The sequence below is a fragment of the Panulirus ornatus genome, chromosome 12 (genome assembly GCF_036320965.1).
Source record: "Panulirus ornatus isolate Po-2019 chromosome 12, ASM3632096v1, whole genome shotgun sequence".
In the NCBI taxonomy this organism is placed as follows: Eukaryota; Metazoa; Arthropoda; class Malacostraca; order Decapoda; family Palinuridae; genus Panulirus; species Panulirus ornatus.
The window spans coordinates 31,239,082-31,262,278 of NC_092235.1; the positions used below are offsets into that span (position 1 = coordinate 31,239,082).

At 38.4% G+C, this 23,197-nt stretch overlaps 1 protein-coding gene across 1 annotated transcript; it reads left to right on the forward strand.

Annotated features, from left to right (window-relative positions):
- The first annotated feature begins 4,445 nt into the window (after nt 1–4,445).
- LOC139752005 (V-type proton ATPase 16 kDa proteolipid subunit c-like) lies at nt 4,446–21,627 on the forward strand. The gene is made up of 3 exons (XM_071667775.1): nt 4,446–4,605; nt 14,045–14,234; nt 21,357–21,627. The coding sequence occupies exons 1-3, from the start codon at nt 4,536–4,538 to the stop codon at nt 21,610–21,612; spliced, it is 516 nt and encodes a 171-aa protein (XP_071523876.1). The 5' UTR covers nt 4,446–4,535; the 3' UTR covers nt 21,613–21,627.
- Nucleotides 21,628–23,197: the final 1,570 nt, after the last annotated feature.

Sequence of the window (23,197 nt, forward strand, 5' to 3'; positions counted from 1 at the left end):
TGATTAATATATCATACTAAATATGAACGTTCCTCTCTTGTTATTGTTGGAATGTTAAATATGTGGATTTATTATAGTGATAATGATTAATATATCATACTAAATATGAAGGTTCCTCTCTTGTTATTGTTGGAATGTTAAATATGTGGATTTATTATAGTGATAATGATTAATGTATCATACTAAATATGAAGGTTCCTCTCTTGTTATTGTTGGAATGTTAAATATGTGGATTTATTATAGTGATAATGATTAATATATCATACTAAATATGAAGGTTCCTTTCCTGTTATTGTTGGAATGTTAAATATGTGGATTTATTATAGTGATAATGATTAATATATCATACTAAATATGAAGGTTCCTTTCCTGTTATTGTTGGAATGTTAAATATGTGGATTTATTATAGTGATAATGATTAATATATCATACTAAATATGAACGTTCCTTTCCTGTTATTGTTGGAATGTTAAATATGTGGATTTATTATAGTGATAATGATTAATATATCATACTAAATATGAAGGTTCCTTTCCTGTTATTGTTGGAATGTTAAATATGTGGATTTATTATAGTGATAATGATTAATATATCATACTAAATATGAAGGTTCCTTTCCTGTTATTGTTGGAATGTTAAATATGTGGATTTATTATAGTGATAATGATTAATATATCATACTAAATATGAACGTTCCTTTCCTGTTATTGTTGGAATGTTAAATATGTGGATTTATTATAGAGATAATGATTAATATATCATACTAAATATGAACGTTCCTCTCTTGTTATTGTTGGAATGTTAAATATGTGGATTTATTATAGTGATAATGATTAATATATCATACTAAATATGAACGTTCCTCTCTTGTTATTGTTGGAATGTTAAATATGTGGATTTATTATTGTGATAATGATTAATATATCATACTAAATATGAACGTTCCTTTCCTGTCATTGTTGGAATGTTAAATATGTGGATTTATTATTGTGATAATGATTAATATATCATACTAAATATGAACGTTCCTTTCCTGTTATTGTTGGAATGTTAAATATGTGGATTTATTATTGTGATAATGATTAATATATCATACTAAATATGAACGTTCCTCTCTTGTTATTGTTGGAATGTTAAATATGTGGATTTATTATTGTGATAATGATTAATATATCATACTAAATATGAACGTTCCTTCTCTGTTATTGTTGGAATGTTAAATATGTGGATTTATTATTGTGATAATTATTAATATATCATACTAAATATGAACGTTCCTCTCTTGTTATTGTTGGAATGTTAAATATGTGGATTTATTATTGTGATAATGATTAATATATCATACTAAATATGAACGTTCCTCTCTTGTTATTGTTGGAATGTTAAATATGTGGATTTATTATTGTGATAATGATTAATATATCATACTAAATATGAACGTTCCTCTCTTGTTATTGTTGGAATGTTAAATATGTGGATTTATTATTGTGATAATGATTAATATATCATACTAAATATGAACGTTCCTCTCTTGTTATTGTTGGAATGCTAAATATGTGGATTTATTATTGTGATAATGATTAATATATCATACTAAATATGAACGTTCCTCTCTTGTTATTGTTGGAATGTTAAATATGTGGATTTATTATTGTGATAATGATTAATATATCATACTAAATATGAACGTTCCTTTCCTGTTATTGTTGGAATGTTAAATATGTGGATTTATTATTGTGATAATGATTAATATATCATACTAAATATGAACGTTCCTTCTCTTGTTATTGTTGGAATGTTAAATATGTGGATTTATTATTGTGATAATGATTAATATATCATACTAAATATGAACGTTCCTCTCTTGTTATTGTTGGAATGTTAAATATGTGGATTTATTATTGTGATAATGATTAATATATCATACTAAATATGAACGGTTCCTCTCTTGTTATTGTTGGAATGTTAAATATGTGGATTTATTATTGTGATAATGATTAATATATCATACTAAATATGAACGTTCCTTTCCTGTTATTGTTGGAATGTTAAATATGTGGATTTATTATTGTGATAATGATTAATATATCATACTAAATATGAACGTTCCTCTCTTGTTATTGTTGGAATGTTAAATGTTTGGATTTATTATTGTGATAATGATTAATATATCATACTAAATATGAACGTTCCTCTCTTGTTATTGTTGGAATGTTAAATATGTGGATTTATTATTGTGATAATGATTAATATATCATACTAAATATGAACGTTCCTCTCTTGTTATTGTTGGAATGTTAAATATGTGGATTTATTATTGTGATAATGATTAATATATCATACTAAATATGAACGTTCCTCTCTTGTTATTGTTGGAATGTTAAATATGTGGATTTATTATTGTGATAATGATTAATATATCATACTAAATATGAACGTTCCTTCTCTGTTATTGTTGGAATGTTAAATATGTGGATTTATTATTGTGATAATGATTAATATATCATACTAAATATGAACGTTCCTCTCTTGTTATTGTTGGAATGTTAAATGTTTGGATTTATTATTGTGATAATGATTAATATATCATACTAAATATGAACGTTCCTCTCTTGTTATTGTTGGAATGTTAAATATGTGGATTTATTATTGTGATAATGATTAATATATCATACTAAATATGAACGTTCCTTTCCTGTTATTGTTGGAATGTTAAATATGTGGATTTATTATTGTGATAATGATTAATATATCATACTAAATATGAACGTTCCTCTCTTGTTATTGTTGGAATGTTAAATATGTGGATTTATTATTGTGATAATGATTAATATATCATACTAAATATGAACGTTCCTTTCCTGTTATTGTTGGAATGTTAAATATGTGGATTTATTATTGTGATAATGATTAATATATCATACTAAATATGAACGTTCCTCTCTTGTTATTGTTGGAATGTTAAATATGTGGATTTATTATTGTGATAATGATTAATATATCATACTAAATATGAACGTTCCTCTCTTGTTATTGTTGGAATGTTAAATGTTTGGATTTGTTATTGTGATAATGATTAATATATCATACTAAATATGAACGTTCCTCTCTTGTTATTGTTGGAATGTTAAATATGTGGATTTATTATTGTGATAATGATTAATATATCATACTAAATATGAACGTTCCTCTCTTGTTATTGTTGGAATGTTAAATGTTTGGATTTATTATTGTGATAATGATTAATATATCATACTAAATATGAACGTTCCTTCTCTGTTATTGTTGGAATGTTAAATGTTTGGATTTGTTATTGTGATAATGATTAATATATCATACTAAATATGAACGTTCCTTTCCTGTTATTGTTGGAATGTTAAATGTTTGGATTTGTTATTGTGATAATGATTAATATATCATACTAAATATGAACGTTCCTCTCTTGTTATTGTTGGAATGTTAAATGTTTGGATTTGTTATTGTGATAATGATTAATATATCATACTAAATATGAACGTTCCTCTCTTGTTATTGTTGGAATGTTAAATGTTTGGATTTGTTATTGTGATAATGATTAATATATCATACTAAATATGAACGTTCCTCTCTTGTTATTGTTGGAATGTTAAATGTTTGGATTTGTTATTGTGATAATGATTAATATATCATACTAAATATGAACGTTCCTCTCTTGTTATTGTTGGAATGTTAAATGTTTGGATTTGTTATTGTGATAATGATTAATATATCATACTAAATATGAACGTTCCTCTCTTGTTATTGTTGGAATGTTAAATGTTTGGATTTGTTATTGTGATAATGATTAATATATCATACTAAATATGAACGTTCCTCTCTTGTTATTGTTGGAATGTTAAATGTTTGGATTTGTTATTGTGATAATGATTAATATATCATACTAAATATGAACGTTCCTCTCTTGTTATTGTTGGAATGTTAAATGTTTGGATTTGTTATTGTGATAATGATTAATATATCATACTAAATATGAACGTTCCTCTCTTGTTATTGTTGGAATGTTAAATGTTTGGATTTGTTATTGTGATAATGATTAATATATCATACTAAATATGAACGTTCCTCTCTTGTTATTGTTGGAATGTTAAATGTTTGGATTTGTTATTGTGATAATGATTAATATATCATACTAAATATGAACGTTCCTCTCTTGTTATTGTTGGAATGTTAAATGTTTGGATTTGTTATTGTGATAATGATTAATATATCATGCTAAATCGATCATATGATTTGATTTTACTCTCTGTAACCAGTTTTCTTATTGGTCAATGCTAACCAATCATAGAAGGGGTAACGAATTTTGATCCACCTAGTTCCAAGCGATACGTAACACTATTGCTGGTTGGCTGAAGCTGGAGAAACATAGTCATCTGCTCCAATCACGAGGCTTGGGAGAAAGGCACCATCACGGGACTTGTCATCCTCCTGCACTTGCGCCGGAGACGTCTAGTAGGAAGGATCAGTTTTCCCAGCAAGTTGTGTTTTAAACCTGAAAAATGGAAGAAACTCCCATGTATTCACCATTCTTTGGCGTTATGGGTACTGCATCAGCCATAATATTTAGCGGTAAGCCTGGAGGAAGCAGTATTAATGGTTGATAGTATCAGGTTTAGAGTAATGGTGGCACTCTTGTGGTACTGCTCATTTTACACAATATGTTGGCCTAGTCAGACTCCTGTAGAATTACTAACAACATTTTAGAAAAGAAGGATTTTTGTCGTAGCCCGAGATGATGGGGTGTGTGTGGTGCATTACATGTCTGGTCAGGAGTGTGGCCAAGCCTACATGACGAGGAGTACAACATTACGGCAAGCATCACAACTGCTTGCAATCCTGAAATAGAACTCATAATTGACAAATATATTTGTAGATATAATTGAGTTATACAATGCTTATGTTTACCATAACAAGTTGGTCATATTACATTGTAAGTAAGTAATAGTAGTAAAGAAGAGGTTGTTTGTCATGGAAAATAATGGCTTACTTCAATTGATGATTATGACTGATAAATCAGTCCAACTCCACAATCCTCCATAGCTCTAATGACTTAGTGATAAACTCATACCGGTCAAACCCATCAGGTAAATGCAGCTAATTTTCAACACATCAGTATAAAGCAAATGTTGTCATCGCCAGATCAATATAATGTTTCCACTCTACATTTAAGGTGAGGTTATCGTAGGTTAGAATATGGTAACTTAGATTTTAGGTTCTCTACGTAGACACAGAGAAACATATCTTTGGAGTATTATATTGTATGGAACGTGATTTCATAACTCACTGTTAGTATATGGGAAATTGATGATAAAAGTAGGTAATACACATGCAGATAATCAACAGACCACCTTAGGCGACTAAGAAGGCTGGCAATCGGGAACTAGAAACTCTTCCCGTTTGGTATTTAGGGAAGCTGTGACGGCACATGCAAGAGATGCTTGTGGCATGAGAAAGGTGGGAGGTGGGCAGATTAGAAAGGGTAGTGAGTGGTGGCATGAAGTAAAGTTGTTAGTGAAAGAGAAAAGAGAGGCATGGAATGATACTTGCAAGGAAGGAGTGCAAATGACTGGCTGATGTATAAAAGAAAGTAGCAAGAGGTCAAGAGAAAGGTGTACGGTTTGAAAAAGAGGGCGAGTGAGAGCTGGAGTGAGAAGTATCGTTAAAATTTAGGAAGAATAAAAAGACGCTTTGGAAGGAGGTAAATAATGTAAGACAAGAGAACAAATGGGAACGAACATCAATGAAGGGGGCAAGTGGGGAAGAAATAACAAACTGTGATGAAGTGAGGAGATGGAGTGAGTATTTTGAAGGATTGTTGAATGTGTTTGATAATAGAGTGGCAGATGTAGGGTGTTTTGGTCGAGGTGGTGAGTGAAGTGAGAGGGTCAGGGAGAATGGTTGGGTAAACAGAGAAGAGGTAGTGAAAGCTTTGCGGAAGATAAGAGCTAGGAAGGCGGCGGGTTTGGATGGTATTACAGTGGAATTTATTAAAAAAGGGGGTGACTGTGTAGTTGAGTGTTTGGTGAGTATATACATTGTATGTATGGTTCATGGTGAAGTGCCTTAGGATTGGCGGAATGCATGCATAGTGCCATTATACAAAGGCAAAGGGGATAAAGGTGAGTGTTCAAACTACAGAGGCATAAGTATGTTGAATATCCCTGGGAAATTATATGGAAGGGTATTGATTGAGAGGGTGAAGGCATGTACAGAGCATCAGATTGGGGAAGAGCAGTGTGGTTTCAGAAGTGGGAGAGGATGTGTGGAGAATGTATGTGAGAAATACCTAGAAAAACAAATGGATTTGTATGTAGCATTTATGGGTCTGGAGAAAGCATATGATAGGGTTGATAGAGATGCTCTGTGGAAGGTCTTAAGAGTATATAGTGTGGGAGGTAAGTTGCTAGAAGCAGTGAAAATTTTTTACCAAGGATGTAAGGCATGTGTACAAGTAGGAAGAGAGGAAAGTGATTGGTTCTGAGTGAATGTAGGTTTGCGGCAGGGGTGTGTGATGTCTCCATCGTTTTTTCTATTTGTTTATGGATGAGGTTGTTAGGGTGGTAAATGTATGAGTTTTGGAAAGAGGGGCAAGTATGCAGTCTGTTGTGGATGAGAGAGTTTGGGAAGTGAGTCAGTTGTTGTTCGTGATGTCTCCATGGTTGTTTGATTTGTTTATGGATGGGGTTGTTAGGGAGGTGAATGCAAGAGTTTTGGAAAGAGGGGCAAGTATGCAGTCTGATGTGGATGAGAGAGCTTGGGAAGTGAGACAATTGTTGTTCGCTGATGATACAGCACAGGTGGCTGATTCATGTGAAAAACTGCAGAAGCTGGTGACTGAGTTTGGTAAAGTGTGTGAAAGAAGAAAGTTGAGAGTAAATGTGAATAAGAGCTAGGTTATTAGGTACAGTAGGGTTGACAGACGAGTCAATTAAGAGGTAAGTTTGAATGGAGAAAAACTGGAGGAAGTGAAGTGTTTTACATATCTGGGAGTGGATCTGGCAGTGTATGGAACCATGGAAGCGTAAGTGAATCATAGGGTGGGAGAGGGGGGCGAAAATTCTGGGAACCTTGAAGAATGCGTGGAAGTCACGAACATTATCTCGGAAAGCAAAAATGGGTATGTGTGAAGGAATAGTGGTTCCAACAATGTTGTATGGATGCGAGGCATGGGCTATGGATAGAGTTGTGCGCAGGAGGGTGGATGTGCTGGAAATGAGATGTTTGAGGACAATATGTGGTGTGAGGTGGTTTGATCGAGTAAGTAATGTAAGGGTAAGAGAGATGTGTGGAAATAAAAAGAGTGTGGTTGAGAGAGCAGAAGAGGGTGTTTTGAAATGGTTTGGTCACATGGAGAGAATGAGTGAGGAAAGATTGACCAAGAGGATGTATGTGTCAGAGGTGGAGGGAATGAGGAGAAGTGGGAGACCAAATTGGAGTTGGAAAGATGGAGTGAAAAAGATTTTGTGTGATCGGGGCCTGAACATGCAGGAGGGTGAAAGGCGTGTAAGGAATAGTGAATTGGAACGATGTGGTATACCGGGGTCAACATGCTGTCAATGGATTGAACCAGGGATTGAAGCATCTGGGGTAAACCATGGAAAGTTCTGTGGGGCCTGGGTGTGGAAAGGGAGCTGTGGTTTCGGTGCATTATTACATGACAGCTAGAGACTGAGTGTGAATGAATGGGGCTTTTGTTGTCCTTTCCTAGGGCTACCTCGCACACATGGGGGGGGAGGGGGTTGTTATTCCATGTGTGGCGAGGTGGCGATGGGAATAAATAAAGGTAGACAGTATGAATTATGTACATGTGTATATATGTATATGTCTGTGTGTATATATATATGTATACATTGAGATATATAGGTATGTATATTTGCGTGTGTGGATGTGTAAGTATATACATGTGTATGTGGGTGGGGTGGGCCATTCTTTCGTCTGTTTCCTTGCACTACCTCGCTAACGCGGGAGACAGCGACAAAGCAAAATAGATAATTAAATAAATTTAATATATATATATTTTTTTTATTATTATTTTGCTTTGTCGCTGTCTTCCGCGTTTGCGAGGTAGCGCAAGGAAACAGACGAAAGAAACTGCCCAACCCACCCCCATACACATGTATATACACACATGTCCACACATGCAAATATACATACCTATACATCTCAATGTACACATATATATACACACACAGACACATACATATATACCCATGCACACAATTCACACTGTCTACCTTTATTCATTCCCATCGTCACCTCGCCACACATGGAATACCATCCCCCTCCCCCCTCATGTGTGCGGGGTAGCGCTAGGAAAAGACAACAAAGGCCTCATTTGTTCACACTCAGTCTCCAGCTGTCATGCAATAATGCCCGAAACCACAGCTCCCCTTCCACATCCAGGCCCCACACAGCTTTCCATGGTTTACCCCAGACGCTTCACATGCCCTGATTCAATCCACTGACAGCACGTCAACCCCAGTATACCACATCGATCCAATTCACTCTATTCCTTGCCCGCCTTTCACCCTCTTGCATGTTCAGGCCCCGATCACTCAAAATCTTTTTCACTCCATCTTTCCACCTCCAATTTGGTCTCCCACTTCTCCTCGTTCCCTCCACCTCTGACACATATATCCTCTTGGTCAATCTTTCCTCACTCATTCTCTCCATGTGCCCAAACCATTTCAAAACACCCTCTTCTGCTCTCTCAGCCACGCTCTTTTTATTTCCACACATCTCTCTTACCCTTACATTACTTACTCGATCAAACCACCTCACACCACACATTGTCCTCAAACATCTCATTTCCAGCACATCCATCCTCCTGCGCACAACTCTATTAATAGCCCACGCCTCACAACCATTCAACATTGTTGAAACCACTATTCCTTCAAACATACCCATTTTTGCTTTCCGAGATAATGTTCTCGACTTCCACACATTCTTCAAGGCTCCCAGGATTTTCGTCCCCTCCCCCACCCTATGATTCACTTCCGCTTTCATGGTTCCATCTGCTGCCAGATCCACTCCCAGATATCTAAAACACTTTACTTCCTCCAGTTTTTCTCCATTCAAACTTACCTCCCAATTGACTTGACCCTCAACCCTACTGTACATAATAACCTTGCTCTTATTCACATTTACTCTTAACTTTCTTCTTTCACACACTTTACCAAACTCAGTCACCAGCTTCTGCAGTTTCTCACATGAATCAGCCACCAGCGCTGTATCATCAGCGAACAACAACTGACTCGCTTCCCAAGCTCTCTCATCCACAACAGACTTCATTCTTGCCTCTCTTTCCAAAACTCGTGCATTCACCTCCCTAACAACCCCATCCATAAACAAATTAAACAACCATGGAGACATCACACACCCCTGCTGCAAACCTACATTCACTGAGAACCAATCACTTTCCTCTCTTCCTACACGTACACATGCCTTACATCCTCGATAAAAACTTTTCACTGCTTCTAACAACTTGCCACCCACACCATATATTCTTAATACCTTCCACAGAGCATCTCTATCAACTCTATCATATGCCTTCTCCAGATCCATAAATGCTACATACAAATCCATTTGCTTTTCTAAGTATTTCTCACATACATTCTTCAAAGCAAACACCTGATCCACACATCCTCTACCACTTCTGAAACCACACTGCTCTTCCCCAATCTGATGCTCTGTACATGCCTTCACCCTCTCAATCAATACCCTCCCATATAATTTACCAGGAATACTCAACAAACTTATACCTCTGTAATTTGAGCACTCACTCATATCCCCTTTGCCTTTGTACAATGGCACTATGCAAGCATTCCGCCAATCCTCAGGCACCTCACCATGAGTCATACATACATTAAATAACCTTACCAACCAGTCAGTAATACAGTCACCCCCTTTTTTGATAAATTCCACTGCAATACCATTCAAACCTGCTGCCATGCCGGCTTTCATCTTCCGCAAAGTTTTTACTACCTCTTCTCTGTTTACCAAATCATTTTCCCTAACCCTTTCACTATGGACATTGAGGACAATGTGTGGTGTGAGGTGGTTTGATCGAGTAAGTAACGTAAGGGTAAGAGAGATGTGTGGAAATAAAAAGAGCGTGGTTGAGAGAGCAGAAGAGGGTGTTTTGAAATGGTTTGGGCTCATGGAGAGAATGAGTGAGGAAAGATTGACCAAGAGGATGTATGTGTTGGAGGTGGAGGGAACGAGGAGAAGTGGGAGACCAAATTGGAGGTGGAAAGATGGAGTGAAAAAGATTTTGTGTGATCGGGGCCTGAACATGCAGGAGGGTGAAAGGAGGGCAAGGAATAGAGTGAATTGGATCGATGTGGTATACTGGGGTTGACGTGCTGTCAGTGGATTGAATCAGGGCATGTGAAGCGTCTGGGGTAAACCATGGAAAGCTGTGTAGGTATGTATATTAGCGTGTGTGGACGTATGTATATACATGTGTATGGGGGTGGGTTTGGCCATTTCTTTCATCTGTTTCCTTGCGCTACCTCGCGAATGCGGGAGACAGCGACAAAGCAAAAAAAAATATATATATATATATATATATTGGAAAAATATATATATTTTGGAAAGAGGGGCAAGTATGAAGTCTGTTGGGGATGAGAGAGCTTGGGAAGTGAGTCAGTTGTTGTTCGCTGATGGTACAGCGCTGGTGGCTGATTCATGTGAGAAACTGCAGAAGCTGGTGACTGAGTTTGGTAAAGTGTGTGGAAGAAGAAAGTTAAGAGTAAATGTGAATAAGAGCAAGGTTATTAGGTACAGTAGGGTTGAGGGTCAAGTCAATTGGGAGGTGAGTTTGAATGGAGAAAAACTGGAGGAAGTGAAGTGTTTTAGATATCTGGGAGTGGATCTGGCAGCGGATGGAACCATGGAAGCGGAAGTGGATCATAGGGTGGGGGAGGGGGCGAAAATTCTGGGGGCCTTGAAGAATGTGTGGAAGTCGAGAACATTATCTCGGAAAGCAAAAATGGGTATGTTTGAAGGAATAGTGGTTCCAACAATGTTGTATGGTTGCGAGGCGTGGGCTATGGATAGAGTTGTGCGCAGGAGGATGGATGTGCTGGAAATGAGATGTTTGAGGACAATGTGTGGTGTGAGGTGGTTTGATCGAGTGAGTAACGTAAGGGTAAGAGAGATGTGTGGAAATAAAAAGGGCGTGGTTGAGAGAGCAGAAGAGGGTGTTTTGAAGTGGTTTGGGCACATGGAGAGAATGAGTGAGGAAAGATTGACCAAGAGGATATATGTGTCGGAGGTGGAGGGAACGAGGAGAAGAGGGAGACCAAATTGGAGGTGGAAAGATGGAGTGAAAAAGATTTTGTGTGATCGGGGCCTGAACATGCAGGAGGGTGAAAGGAGGGCAAGGAATAGAGTGAATTGGATCGATGTGGTATACCGGGGTTGATGTGCTGTCAGTGGATTGAATCAAGGCATGTGAAACGTCTGGGGTAAACCATGGAAAGCTGTGTAGGGATGTATATTTGCGTGTGTGGACGTATGTATATACATGTGTATGGGGGGGGTTGGGCCATTTCTTTCGTCTGTTTCCTTGCGCTACCTCGCAAACGCGGGAGACAGCGACAAAGTATAATAAATAAATAAATAAATAATATATTGTGTGTGTGTATGTATGTATATATGTATGTATGTATGAGTGGATGGGCCATTCTTTGTCAGTTTTCTGATGCTACCCCTTTGACATGGTTTACAGTGATCAAGTTTAATAGATATATAGATATATTCTACTTTTTTTTGTGCCAAGAGTTACTCTAACTCAATTGGAAAATTATTTAAAGTCTTACGTACTGGTTGTCATCAGTGAAATGCTTTTGCCTGAAGACAGGGATTTTTGTGTGGCATTTATGGATATAGAAAAATGAGTAAGGTTGGGGTGTGAGTGATTCCCTTTTGATGTAGGTTTGTCAGGGATATGTGATAACACCGTGGTTTTTTAATCTACACATGAATGTTACCTGTCTTCCAGTTTGTATGACAAGACCTTTCCTAAATCGCAGAGTTCTTGCATTGTGCTAGCTTTTTTTTTTACAAGTCTGTTTTTTTTTTATTGCGATTCTAATACTCTTCTCCTGTCATGCTTGTATGAATGTATTTTTCTTATAGGCTACTTGTCCGGAGTAATTGTCTATTGGAGGTTCATACAATACTGTATTGTCTTTCTTTTGCATGTTTTAGTCATTCTGTGTGTTTCTTATTTTTACTGTTATGGTATTTAGTAATCATTTCAGCTTCCTCCTTAGGCATTCATATATTTTTGTATAGTGTGATAGGCAAATACAAGGATCATAAAGCAAGGAGCAGTATTGTATTATGATGCTGTACCTGCGGCACCATAAGAGTTATATCAGTTGCTTTCATGAATGCTACTAATCTGGTGACAGATCTCAGAGAAAAACTTGTGTGGCAGGTGACAATTTGGTAGATTGTTAAGGAACAAAGTTAACAGTGTGAGTCAAAGTATGGTCGAAAGGTGCAGGAGAGGGGTTAGCCTGGTTGGCTTGAGTTTAAAGGAAGAGAACTTTTGGGGTAATGGGGGTGGACATCGTACCATGTGGGATGAAGTCATTTACAGGTTGAAGTATAGGGTTAAGGTCATTGCATGGTAAGAAGTGTATGGAATGAAAGATAGGTGTAAAGGAGGGGAAGATTTTTTCTGATTTATTCCTGTGGTGAGTGCTCTTTGCTAGCTCTCTCTTTTGGCAAAATTATAGGAGGAATAGATAGAAGTAGTAGGTAGGAACATTAGACAGGAGCATTAGGTAGAAGTAGGTTAGGACATTAGGAAGGAACATTAGTTAGACACAATAGATACATGTAGTAGATAGGAACATTAGGTGTGAGCATTAGGTATAAGTTGTAGGTTGGAACATAAGGCAGGAACATTAGGTAGACACATTAGGTACTAGTCATCTTTAGGAATGTTAGGTATTGAGCTTCAGAAAACTCTGAGCAAGAGTTTTGTTTTGCCAGTGGCCTGTTAAGGTTGAGGCAGTAAAGGCTATGAAGTAGCACTAGAGTTCACCTGTTATAGAGAGACAGCTGTGGTCACCCCGTTAAGGGAGTTCCTGAAGGGAATGGGCATCAAGAGATATATGGATAGAAGGTGGGTGTTTTGGAATGGGTATTCCTTTAGGACAGTACTTGACATGATGTTGGTTGATCATGAGAAATGGCATTGCAAGAGAGATGTCACAGGGAGATTAGTCTCTCTTAGAGGGCCAACCAAGGTGTTTTGAAATGGTTTAGATATAGGAAGAGAATGACAGAAGACTACACATTAGAAGTAGAGGGAGTATGGGGTAAAGGCAAACAGACGAATAGATGGAGGAATTTAGTAAAGGCAACTTTAGGGTATCCTCGCCTGAATATCTCACAGGGTGAGAGGTTTACATTTGTTTGAAAGACTGTGGTATATGGATGGCAGTATTGTATTAATTGACTGAATAAGAGCATATAAAGCATCCAAGGTAACAGTGGAGTAGTGTGCAGGGCTTGGCTATGAATGGTAGACTTTGTTTCTGACCTATCGTGCATAAGTGCTGGAAACTGGATTGTGCTTATGAAAATGTTTTTCATCTCCGGGCGCTACCTTTTGAAGGTGAGAAAGGTAGTTAGGTACATATATGAATAGTTTATAGTACACCCAGTGATATTAGACCTTATTGTTTATGAAACATTTTGTAGGGTTTAAAGAGAATCTGCAGTTGGATTATGTAAGTTCCAGTATAATAGCTAGAGTTATTATGTATATTAAGATGATAAGAAAGATATGTATATTAAGATGATAAGAAAGAATTTTTGTTTTCTGCACTTACCATCATCCTTGGTGCAGCAAGTATATGTTCATAAACCTGCTATACCAACAAGTTTGGTGTAGTGTTTTATATATTTTGGTGTTATACATATTGTTCACCATCTCAGGGTGCAGTATATATGTTTAACAGGTGTTCTACTGTTTGTCCAACAGCAATGGGTGCAGCATATGGCACAGCAAAGTCTGGGGTAGGCATTGCAGCCATGTCTGTCATGCGGCCAGAACTGATCATGAAGTGCATTATCCCAGTTGTCATGGCAGGTATCATTGCCATCTATGGCCTGGTGGTGGCAATCTTGCTTGCTGGCAAGTTGGCTGAAGCACCTGCATATAGTCTTTATCAGTGAGTATACAGGATATTCTAAGTTACAACAATAGATGAATAATGCCTAACCTATTTTCAGGCTTCTTATCTCTGTACTGCATGTGGCCAGTTTGGGTTATGATTTTGATAATAATCCCTGTAGAAAGAACTTAGTCTGTTCTTTGGTTGTATTGTAAGAGTTTTATTTTATTTTTTTTTTTTTTTATACTTTGTCGCTGTCTCCCGCGTTTGCGAGGTAGCGCAAGGAAACAGACGAAAGAAATGGCCCCCCCCCCATACACATGTACATACACACGTCCACACACGCAAATATACATACCTACACAGCTTTCCATGGTTTACCCCAGACGCTTCACATGCCTTGATTCAATCCACTGACAGCACGTCAACCCCTGTATACCACATCGATCCAATTCACTCTATTCCTTGCCCTCCTTTCACCCTCCTGCATGTTCAGGCCCCGATCACACAAAATCTTTTTCACTCCATCTTTCCACCTCCAATTTGGTCTCCCTCTTCTCCTCGTTCCCTCCACCTCCGACACATATATCCTCTTGGTCAATCTTTCCTCACTCATTCTCTCCATGTGCCCAAACCATTTCAAAACACCCTCTTCTGCTCTCTCAACCACGCTCTTTTTATTTCCACACATCTCTCTTACCCTTACGTTACTTACTCGATCAAACCACCTCACACCACACATTTTCCTCAAACATCTCATTTCCAGCACGTCCATCCTCCTGCGCACAACTCTATCCATAGCCCACGCCTCGCAACCATACAACATTGTTGGAACCACTATTCCTTCAAACATACCCATTTTTGCTTTCCGAGATAATGTTCTCGACTTCCACACATTTTTCAAGGCTCCCAAAATTTTCGCCCCCTCCCCCACCCTATGATCCACTTCCACTTCCATGGTTCCATCCGCTGACAGATCCACTCCCAGATATCTAAAACACTTCACTTCCTCCAGTTTTTCTCCATTCAAACTCACCTCCCAATTGACTTGACCCTCAACCCTACTGTACCTAATAACCTTGCTCTTATTCACATTTACTCTTAACTTCCTTCTTCCACACACTTTACCAAACTCAGTGCATTAATGTTTTTTTATGATATAAAGGTGCTCTGATTTGGTCATGGAATTACAGATTTCAGGGCATAATAGTTATCATATTTCATCTCTAAGGTGTGGTAATGAATAGAGGTGAAGAGGGTGTGCTGAAATGTTGTGGACATATGGAGAGAAAAGGTTGACAGAGGTTATATGTGACAGAAGTGGAGGGGAGAAGAAAGGGAGACCAAACTGGAGATAGATGGATAGAATGGTCAGGGCCTGAGGGTGCAGGAAGGTGAAAGTCTTGCCTGGGAGTGAGTGAATTGGGAGTGAAGTTGTATACAGGGGGTGATGTGCTGTCAGTGGACTGTACCAGGGCATGTGAAGCAGATGGTGGAAACTATGGAAAGGTCAGTGGGGCCTGGTTGTGGATAGGGGGCTGTGGTTTCGATTCATTGCATGTGAGGGCTAGAGAAGGAATATGAGGCCTTTTCTTCATTTGTTCCTGATGCTACCTTGCAAAAGCAGGAACTGGTGAACAATTTTGAGAATGAAAAAAGATCCCCTCTTTCCCAGTTTCTCATCTTTGTCTTTCTTTCTGTGTGAAGCATCTCCCCTTTTTTTGGCCTATTCCCCCCCACCCCCATTCATCTTTGCAAGATGGAGATAATTGGCACTATACATGCATTCTGCCAATCCTCAGGCACTTCACCATGATCCATACATACACTGAATAATGAATATCCTTACCAATAAATCAACAACACAGTTACCCCTTTTCTTAATAAATTCAACCGCAATACCATCCAAACCCTCCACATTTCATCTTCTGCAATGCTTTCACCAAACCACTTTGCACACCATATCAACCATATTGTATGCCTTATCCAGATCCATAATTGCCACACACAAAACCATCTGTTTTTCTAAGAATTTCCCACACACATTCTTCAATGCAAACACGTGATCCACACATCCTCTACCACTTCTGAAACCATACTGCTCCTCCCAGACTGATGTTCTGTACAAGCCTTAACCCTCTCAGTCAATACCCTCCCATACAATTTTCCACGTACACTCAACAAACTTATTCCTCTGTAGTTTGAACACACACCTTTATCCCCTTTGCCTTTGTACAGTGGCACTATGCATGCATTCCGCCAATGCTCAGGCACTTCACTGTGATCCATGTATGTATTTATATCCTTACCAACCAATCAACAATACAGTCACCCCCTTTCTTAATAAGTTCAACTTTAGTACTATCCAATCCCGCTGCCTTGCTGTATTTCATCTTCCAGGTTGTCAACATCTCTCTTCACCAAACCACCCTCCCTTACTCTCTCGCTTTGCACATCATCTGAACCAAAGCGCCCTATGTCTGTCACTCTTTATCATCAAAGACGTTCAACAATACTTCAAAATACTCATTCTATCTCTTCCTTACTCTACACTACCTGTTATCATTTCTCCTTTCCCCCCTCACCTATGTTCCTATTTGTTCTCTTGTCTTTTCCAAAACATCTTTTTATTATTATTCTCATTATACTTTGTCTCCCGCATTTGCAAGATAGCACAAGGAAACAGACAAAGAATGGCCCAACCCACCCACATACACATATATATATACATACACGCCCACACACGCACATATACATACCTATACATTTCAATGTATGCATGCATATACATACACAACATACATATATACACAAGTACATATTCATACTTGCTGCCTTTATGCATTCCCGTCACCACCCCTTTACACATAAAATGGCATCCCCCTCTCCCCCCTGCGAGGTAGTGCTGGGAAAAGACAAAAGGCCACATTTGTTCACACAGTCTCTAGCTGTCATGTGTAATGCACTGAAACCACAGACCCCTTCCCACCTCCAGGCCCCACAAAACTTCCCATGGTTTACCCCAGACACTTCACATGCCCTGGTTCAATCCACTGACAGCACGTCGACCTCGGTATACCACATTGTTCCAATTCACTCTATTCCTTGCATGCCTTTCACCCTCTAGTATGTTCAGGCCCCGATCGCTCAAAATGTTTTTCCACTCTATCCTTCCACCTCCAAATTGGTCTCCCACTTCTTGTTCCCTCCACCTTTGACACATAAATCCTCTTTGCCAATTTTTCCTCACGCATTCTCTCCGTGACCAAACCATTTCAATACACCCTCTTCTGTGCTCTCAGCCACACTCTTTTTATTACCACACATCTCTCTTACCCTTTCATTATTCACTTGATCAAGCCAACTCACACCACATATTGTCCTCAAACATCTCATTTCCAACACATCCACCCTCCTCCACACAACCCTATCTATAGCCCACACCTCGCAACCATATAACATTGTTAGAACCACTATTCCTTCAAACATACGCATTTTTGCTCTCTGAGATAACATTCTCTCTGCCACACATTCTTCAATGCTCCGAGAACCTTCAACCCCTCCCCCACCCAGTGACTCACTTCCACTTCCGTGGTTCCATCAACTGCCAAATTCCCTGGGGAAAGGGGAGAAAGAATACTTTCCCCGCATTCCCTGCGTGTCGTAGAAGGCGACTAAAGGGGACAGGAGCTGGGGGCTAGAAACCCTCCCCTCCTTGTATTTTAACTTTCTAAAAGGGGAAAACATCTTTTTATTCTCCCTAAAGTTTAATGATACCCTCACTCCAACTCTCATTTGCCCTCTTTTTCAACCCTTGCACCTTCCTCTTGATCTCCTGTTGGGAAATTATATGGGAGAATATTGATTGAGAGGGTGAAGGCATGCACAGAGCATCAGATTAGGGAAGAGCAGTGTGGTTTCAGAAGTGGTAGAGGATGTGTGGATCAGGTGTTTGCTTTGAAGAATGTGTGTGAGAAATACTCAGAAAAACAGATTGATTTGTGTGTAGCATCTATGGATCTGAAGGCATATGATAGGGTTGAGAGAAATGCTTTGTGTAAGACCTTAAGAGTATATGGTGCAGGAGATAAGTTGCTAGAAGCAGCAAAAAGATTTTTGCCAAGGATGTAAGGCATTTGTATGAGTAGGAAGAGAGGAGATTAGTTCCCAGTGAATGTTGGTCTGTGGCAGGGATGTGTGTTGCTCCCATGGTTGTTTAATTTGTTCATGGGAGGGGTGGTTAGGGAGGTGAATGCAAGAGTTTTGGAGAGAGGGGCGAGTATTCAGTCTGTCAGGAATGAGAGAGCCCGGGAAATGAGTCAGTTGTTCACCATTTATACAGATCTGCTGGCTGATTCCAGTGTGAAACTGCACTAGTTGGTGGCTGAGTTTGGTAAAGTATGTGAAAGGAGAAAGTTGAGGGTAAGTGTGAATAAGAGCAAGGTTATTAGGTACAGTAGGGTTGAGGGACAAGTAAATTGGGATATAAGTTTAAGTGAAGAAAAATTGAAGGAAGTGAAGTGTTTTAGATATATGGGAGTGGACTTAGCAACGAATGGAGCCATAGAAGCGGAAGTGTGTCACGGGGTGGGGGAGGGGCGAAGATTCTGGGAGCAATGAAGAATGTGTGGAAGGCAAGCACGTTATCCCAGAGAGAAAAAATGGGTATGTTTGAAGGAATAATGGGTCCAACAATGTTATATGGTTGTGAGGCATGGGCTATAGATAGGGTTGTGCTGGGGAGGGTGGATGTGGTGGAAATGAAATGTTTGAGGACAATATGTGATGAGGTGGTTTGATCGAGTAAGTAATGAAAGGGTAAGAGAGATGTGTGGTAATAAAGAGAAGAGGGTGTGTTGAAATGGTATGGACATAAGGAGAGAATGAGTAAGGAAAGATTGACAAAGAGGATATATGTGCCAGAGGTGGAGGGAAGAAGGAGAAGCAGGAGACCAAATTGGAGGTGGAAGGATGGAGTGAAAAAGATTTTGAGTGATTGGGGCCTGAACATACAGAAGGGTGAAAAGCATGCTAGGAATAGAGTGAGTTGGAACGATTTGGTTTACTGGGGTCGACTTGCTGTCATTGGATTGAACCAGAGCATGTGAAGTATCTTGGGTAAACCATGGAAAGGTGTGTAGGGCCTGGATGTGGAATGGGAGCTGTGGTTTTTTTTGCATTACTCATGACAGCTAGAGACTGAGTGTGAATGAATATGGCTTTTTTTTTTTCCCCGGCGCTACCTCACTGGAGGGTTGTTGGATGCAATTTCATGTGTGGTGGGGTGGTGATAGGAATGGATAAAGGCAGCAAGTATGAATATGTACATGTGTATATATGTATATGTCTGTGTATGTATATGTATGTATACATTGAAATGTATGTTTGTATATGGGCGTTTATGTATGTGTATGTAGGTGGTTGGGCCATTCTTTGTCTGTTTCCTTACGCTACCTTGCTGAGGCAAGACACTGTGATTAAGTATGATGAAAAAAATAATAATGATAATATTAATGATGATAATGATAAAAGTATTTATATTTATTTATTTTGCTTTGTCGCTGTCTCCCGCATTAGCGAGGTAGCACAAGGAAACAGATGAAAGAATGGCGCAAACCGCCCACATACACATGTATATACATACACATCCACACATGCAAATATACATACCTATACGTCTCAACATATACATATATATACACACACAGACTTATACATATATACACATGTACATAATTCATACTGTCTGCCTTTATTCATTCCCATCGCCACCTCGCCACACATGGAATAACAACCCCCTCCCCCCTCATGTGTGCGAGGTAGCGCAAGGAAAAGACAACAAAGGCCACATTCGTTCACACTCAGTCTCTAGCTGTCATGTAATAATGCACCGAAACCACAGCTCCCTTTCCACATCCAGGCCCCACAGAACTTTCCATGGTTTACCCCAGACGCTTAACATCCCCTGGTTCAATCCATTGACAGCACGTCCACCCTGGTATACCACATCGTTCCAATTCACTCTATTCCTTGCATGTCTTTCACCCTCCTGCATGTTCAGGCCCCGATCACTCAAAATCTTTTTCACTCCATCTTTCCACCTCCAATTTTGTCTCCCACTTCTCCTTGTTCCCTCCACCTCTGACACACATATCCTCTTGGTCAATCTTTCCTCACTCATTCTCTCCATGTGACCAATCCATTTCAAAACACCCTCCTCTGCTCTCTCAACCACACTCTTTTTATAACCACACATCTCTTTTACCCTATTATTACTTACTCTATCAAACCACCTCACACCACATATTGTCCTCAAACATCTCATTTCCAGCACATCCACTCTCCTCCGCACAACTCTATCCATAGCCCACGCCTCACAACCATATAACATTGTTGGAACCACTATTCCTTCAAACATACCCATTTTTGCTTTGCGAGATAATGTTCTCGACTTCCACACATTCATCAACACCCCCAGAACTTTCGCCCCCTCCCCCACCCTATGACTCACTTCCACTTCCATGGTTCCATCCGCTGCCAAATCGACTCCCAGATATGTAAAACACTTCACTTCCTCCAGTTTTTCTCCATTCAAAAGTAAGTACACAAAAATACACAAGTTTTGTATGCAAATGCTTATGTTTGAAGGTGTAGTTGTCCCAATGATGTAACACATAGGCTGCAGATGAGGATGTGTGTAGATGTGTTAAAAATGAAATGTTTTAGGTCAGTATGCTGTGCAAGGTGGTTTGATCAAGGAAGTAATAAAAGGGTAAGGGAGAGATGGTGTAATTGGTAGAGTGTGGTTAATAGAACTAATTTTAGCTGCACCTCCTTTTTTACCTGAAAGCGTTTTTCTTTCTCATACATAAGAATGCCGTACTATTCCTAACACGGTAATCTGTGAGTTTCTTGTACTTTTGCAAATAGCCTCATTTAGGACCCAGTGGTCAGTTGTTGTTTGAACTCCTTTCTATTACATTGTCAAATGAATGAGATTACTATTTTCTTGAATAAATACTCCCATTTATGTAAATCTCTCAGTATGGTGTTACCTCAATGGATAATATTAATTTTTAACTAATTTGGGTACAGGTATTTTTATTTTTGAATTTTCTAAATTTCCTGTATCAATAGTTTCATCAGTACATGGTTCTAATATGCTTATTGTTATTTCAGTGGCTTTGTCCACTTGGGTGCAGGTTTGGCTGTGGGTCTGTCTGGATTGGCTGCTGGGTTTGCCATCGGTATAGTTGGAGATGCTGGCGTGAGAGGAACTGCACAGCAGCCTCGTCTGTTTGTCGGCATGATTCTTATCCTTATCTTTGCTGAGGTAAGGTTTTATTATTGTTGTCGACTTTATTTTAGGCACAAGATACCAACTGTTCTCTTGGATGGAAATATGCTATCTGAGCAGGATGTTTGTTGTACTTAATTGCCCGAAAGCAAGGTTTGTAGGCAAATTTTACTGACTAATTTGTTTTAATCAGTCTTAATTAATGTCACTTGGTTGGTTCAGAAGTTTTGAGAAACATGTTATTTTGACAAAATAGTATAACTTTAATAGGGAAAATTCTCAGTTTACCAGAATGGGAAAAAAGATGTGTGTGGATTTCAGTATTTCAGTTTAAGTAAAATGAACCCAGAATGAATAATAAAAAAGAATTTGGTGAAGTTTGGTGACTATAACCATCATCCAATCTATATTGATGTTGAAAGCAGAAATATAACCATAGTGTTTAATTTTTGAAAATTTATATTTTCAAGAGCAACTTTGTGGGGAGGGACCACAATCAGCAGATGGAGAAAGCCCACTATGATTTGATATTAAAGTTTTGATAATAAAGTGATCTTCACATTATTAACTGATAAAGGAGTAATATCAGTGGCATTCATTTATTACAAAAGTATGGATTTGAAGACTGTAAATACAAATTAGTGTGCATATTGCTTTATGTGAGCATAAAGCTTCAAGAGACATTTGTATGTTTTGAAATTTTTGGCACAAGTTATTATATGCACCATCATGAAACCATGATGCTGTTGTAGGATGGCAGATTTCATTGTATTGAAGCATATTGCAGTTAAGTAGGTTAGGATTGTTTTAACTTTTAATTTGATGGTATGATTTTGCTGTTGTGAACTCCAGTAGATTTGATGGGGGTGTTAGAATCTGAACAAACTTCTGAAATTATTTGATTGCGGTAGTAGAGTCTGAACAAACTTCTGAAATACGGACAATGCATTAATTTGTTGCAATGAACATGGAAGTACGGACAAGTTAAAAGAAACGTCAGATGGATCATTATTCTGTGCAGTTGTAATGCAGGGACTTATGCAATGTGTAGCATGTTTTCTAACTGATTTCCATCCATATATCTTAAAAAGTATCTTTAATTTTTTCATCGTATTTTTCCCTCTCGACCTTCAGTCAAACGTTCTGATTATTTGATTATTTTTCTTCAGGGTTGGTTTGTCCCATGAGCTCTGTGTTAAACTGTAAAGATCCCTGGGAGTTAGAAACCTGTAATCCAGTGCCTTTTGGTAATATGTATGATTGTCACCCCATACCACCTGTTCGGTATTTGTGGTCTACATCTTGGTTATTTACCTCCTTTGGCTTGTTAATAACCCCCATTTGGCAATAACCCACTGTCTTGTATGCTGTTCGTACTGGTTGTGACATAATGCTCAGGATCTTGAAAGTTACAGGCATTTAGCCACGGCCTTCCTTTTCCTGATTCTTCCAGCGTACCATGGATAAGTATTTTCTTACTTGCTTAAGGTATGTGTACATATTTATGGTAAATGACTTTATTCTTTATTTTATTTTGTATGTTGTCACCATAATCTGCAGTGCATTATATTACCTTTTTTCCCTTTCACTTCTCTTTGGAACCTGGATAGGTTTCATTTCTATACCATGACAGTCTTTAGTATACCATACCAGTTTCTTCCCCATATACTGAATGGTTTTTACATATCTTTAACTATTACCAGTTATGGACCTTATGGACCTT

What these genes read in the sequence shown, in the direction of transcription:
- LOC139752005 (XM_071667775.1), top strand. Translation starts at nt 4,536, where the DNA reads ATGGAAGAAACTCCCATGTATTCACCATTCTTTGGCGTTATGGGTACT. An exon ending in ATCAGCCATAATATTTAGCG is followed by an intron (nt 4,606 to 14,044) that starts GTAAGCCTGGAG and finishes TTTGTCCAACAG; the next exon opens with CAATGGGTGCAGCATATGGC. An exon ending in CCTGCATATAGTCTTTATCA is followed by an intron (nt 14,235 to 21,356) that starts GTGAGTATACAG and finishes TTGTTATTTCAG; the next exon opens with TGGCTTTGTCCACTTGGGTG.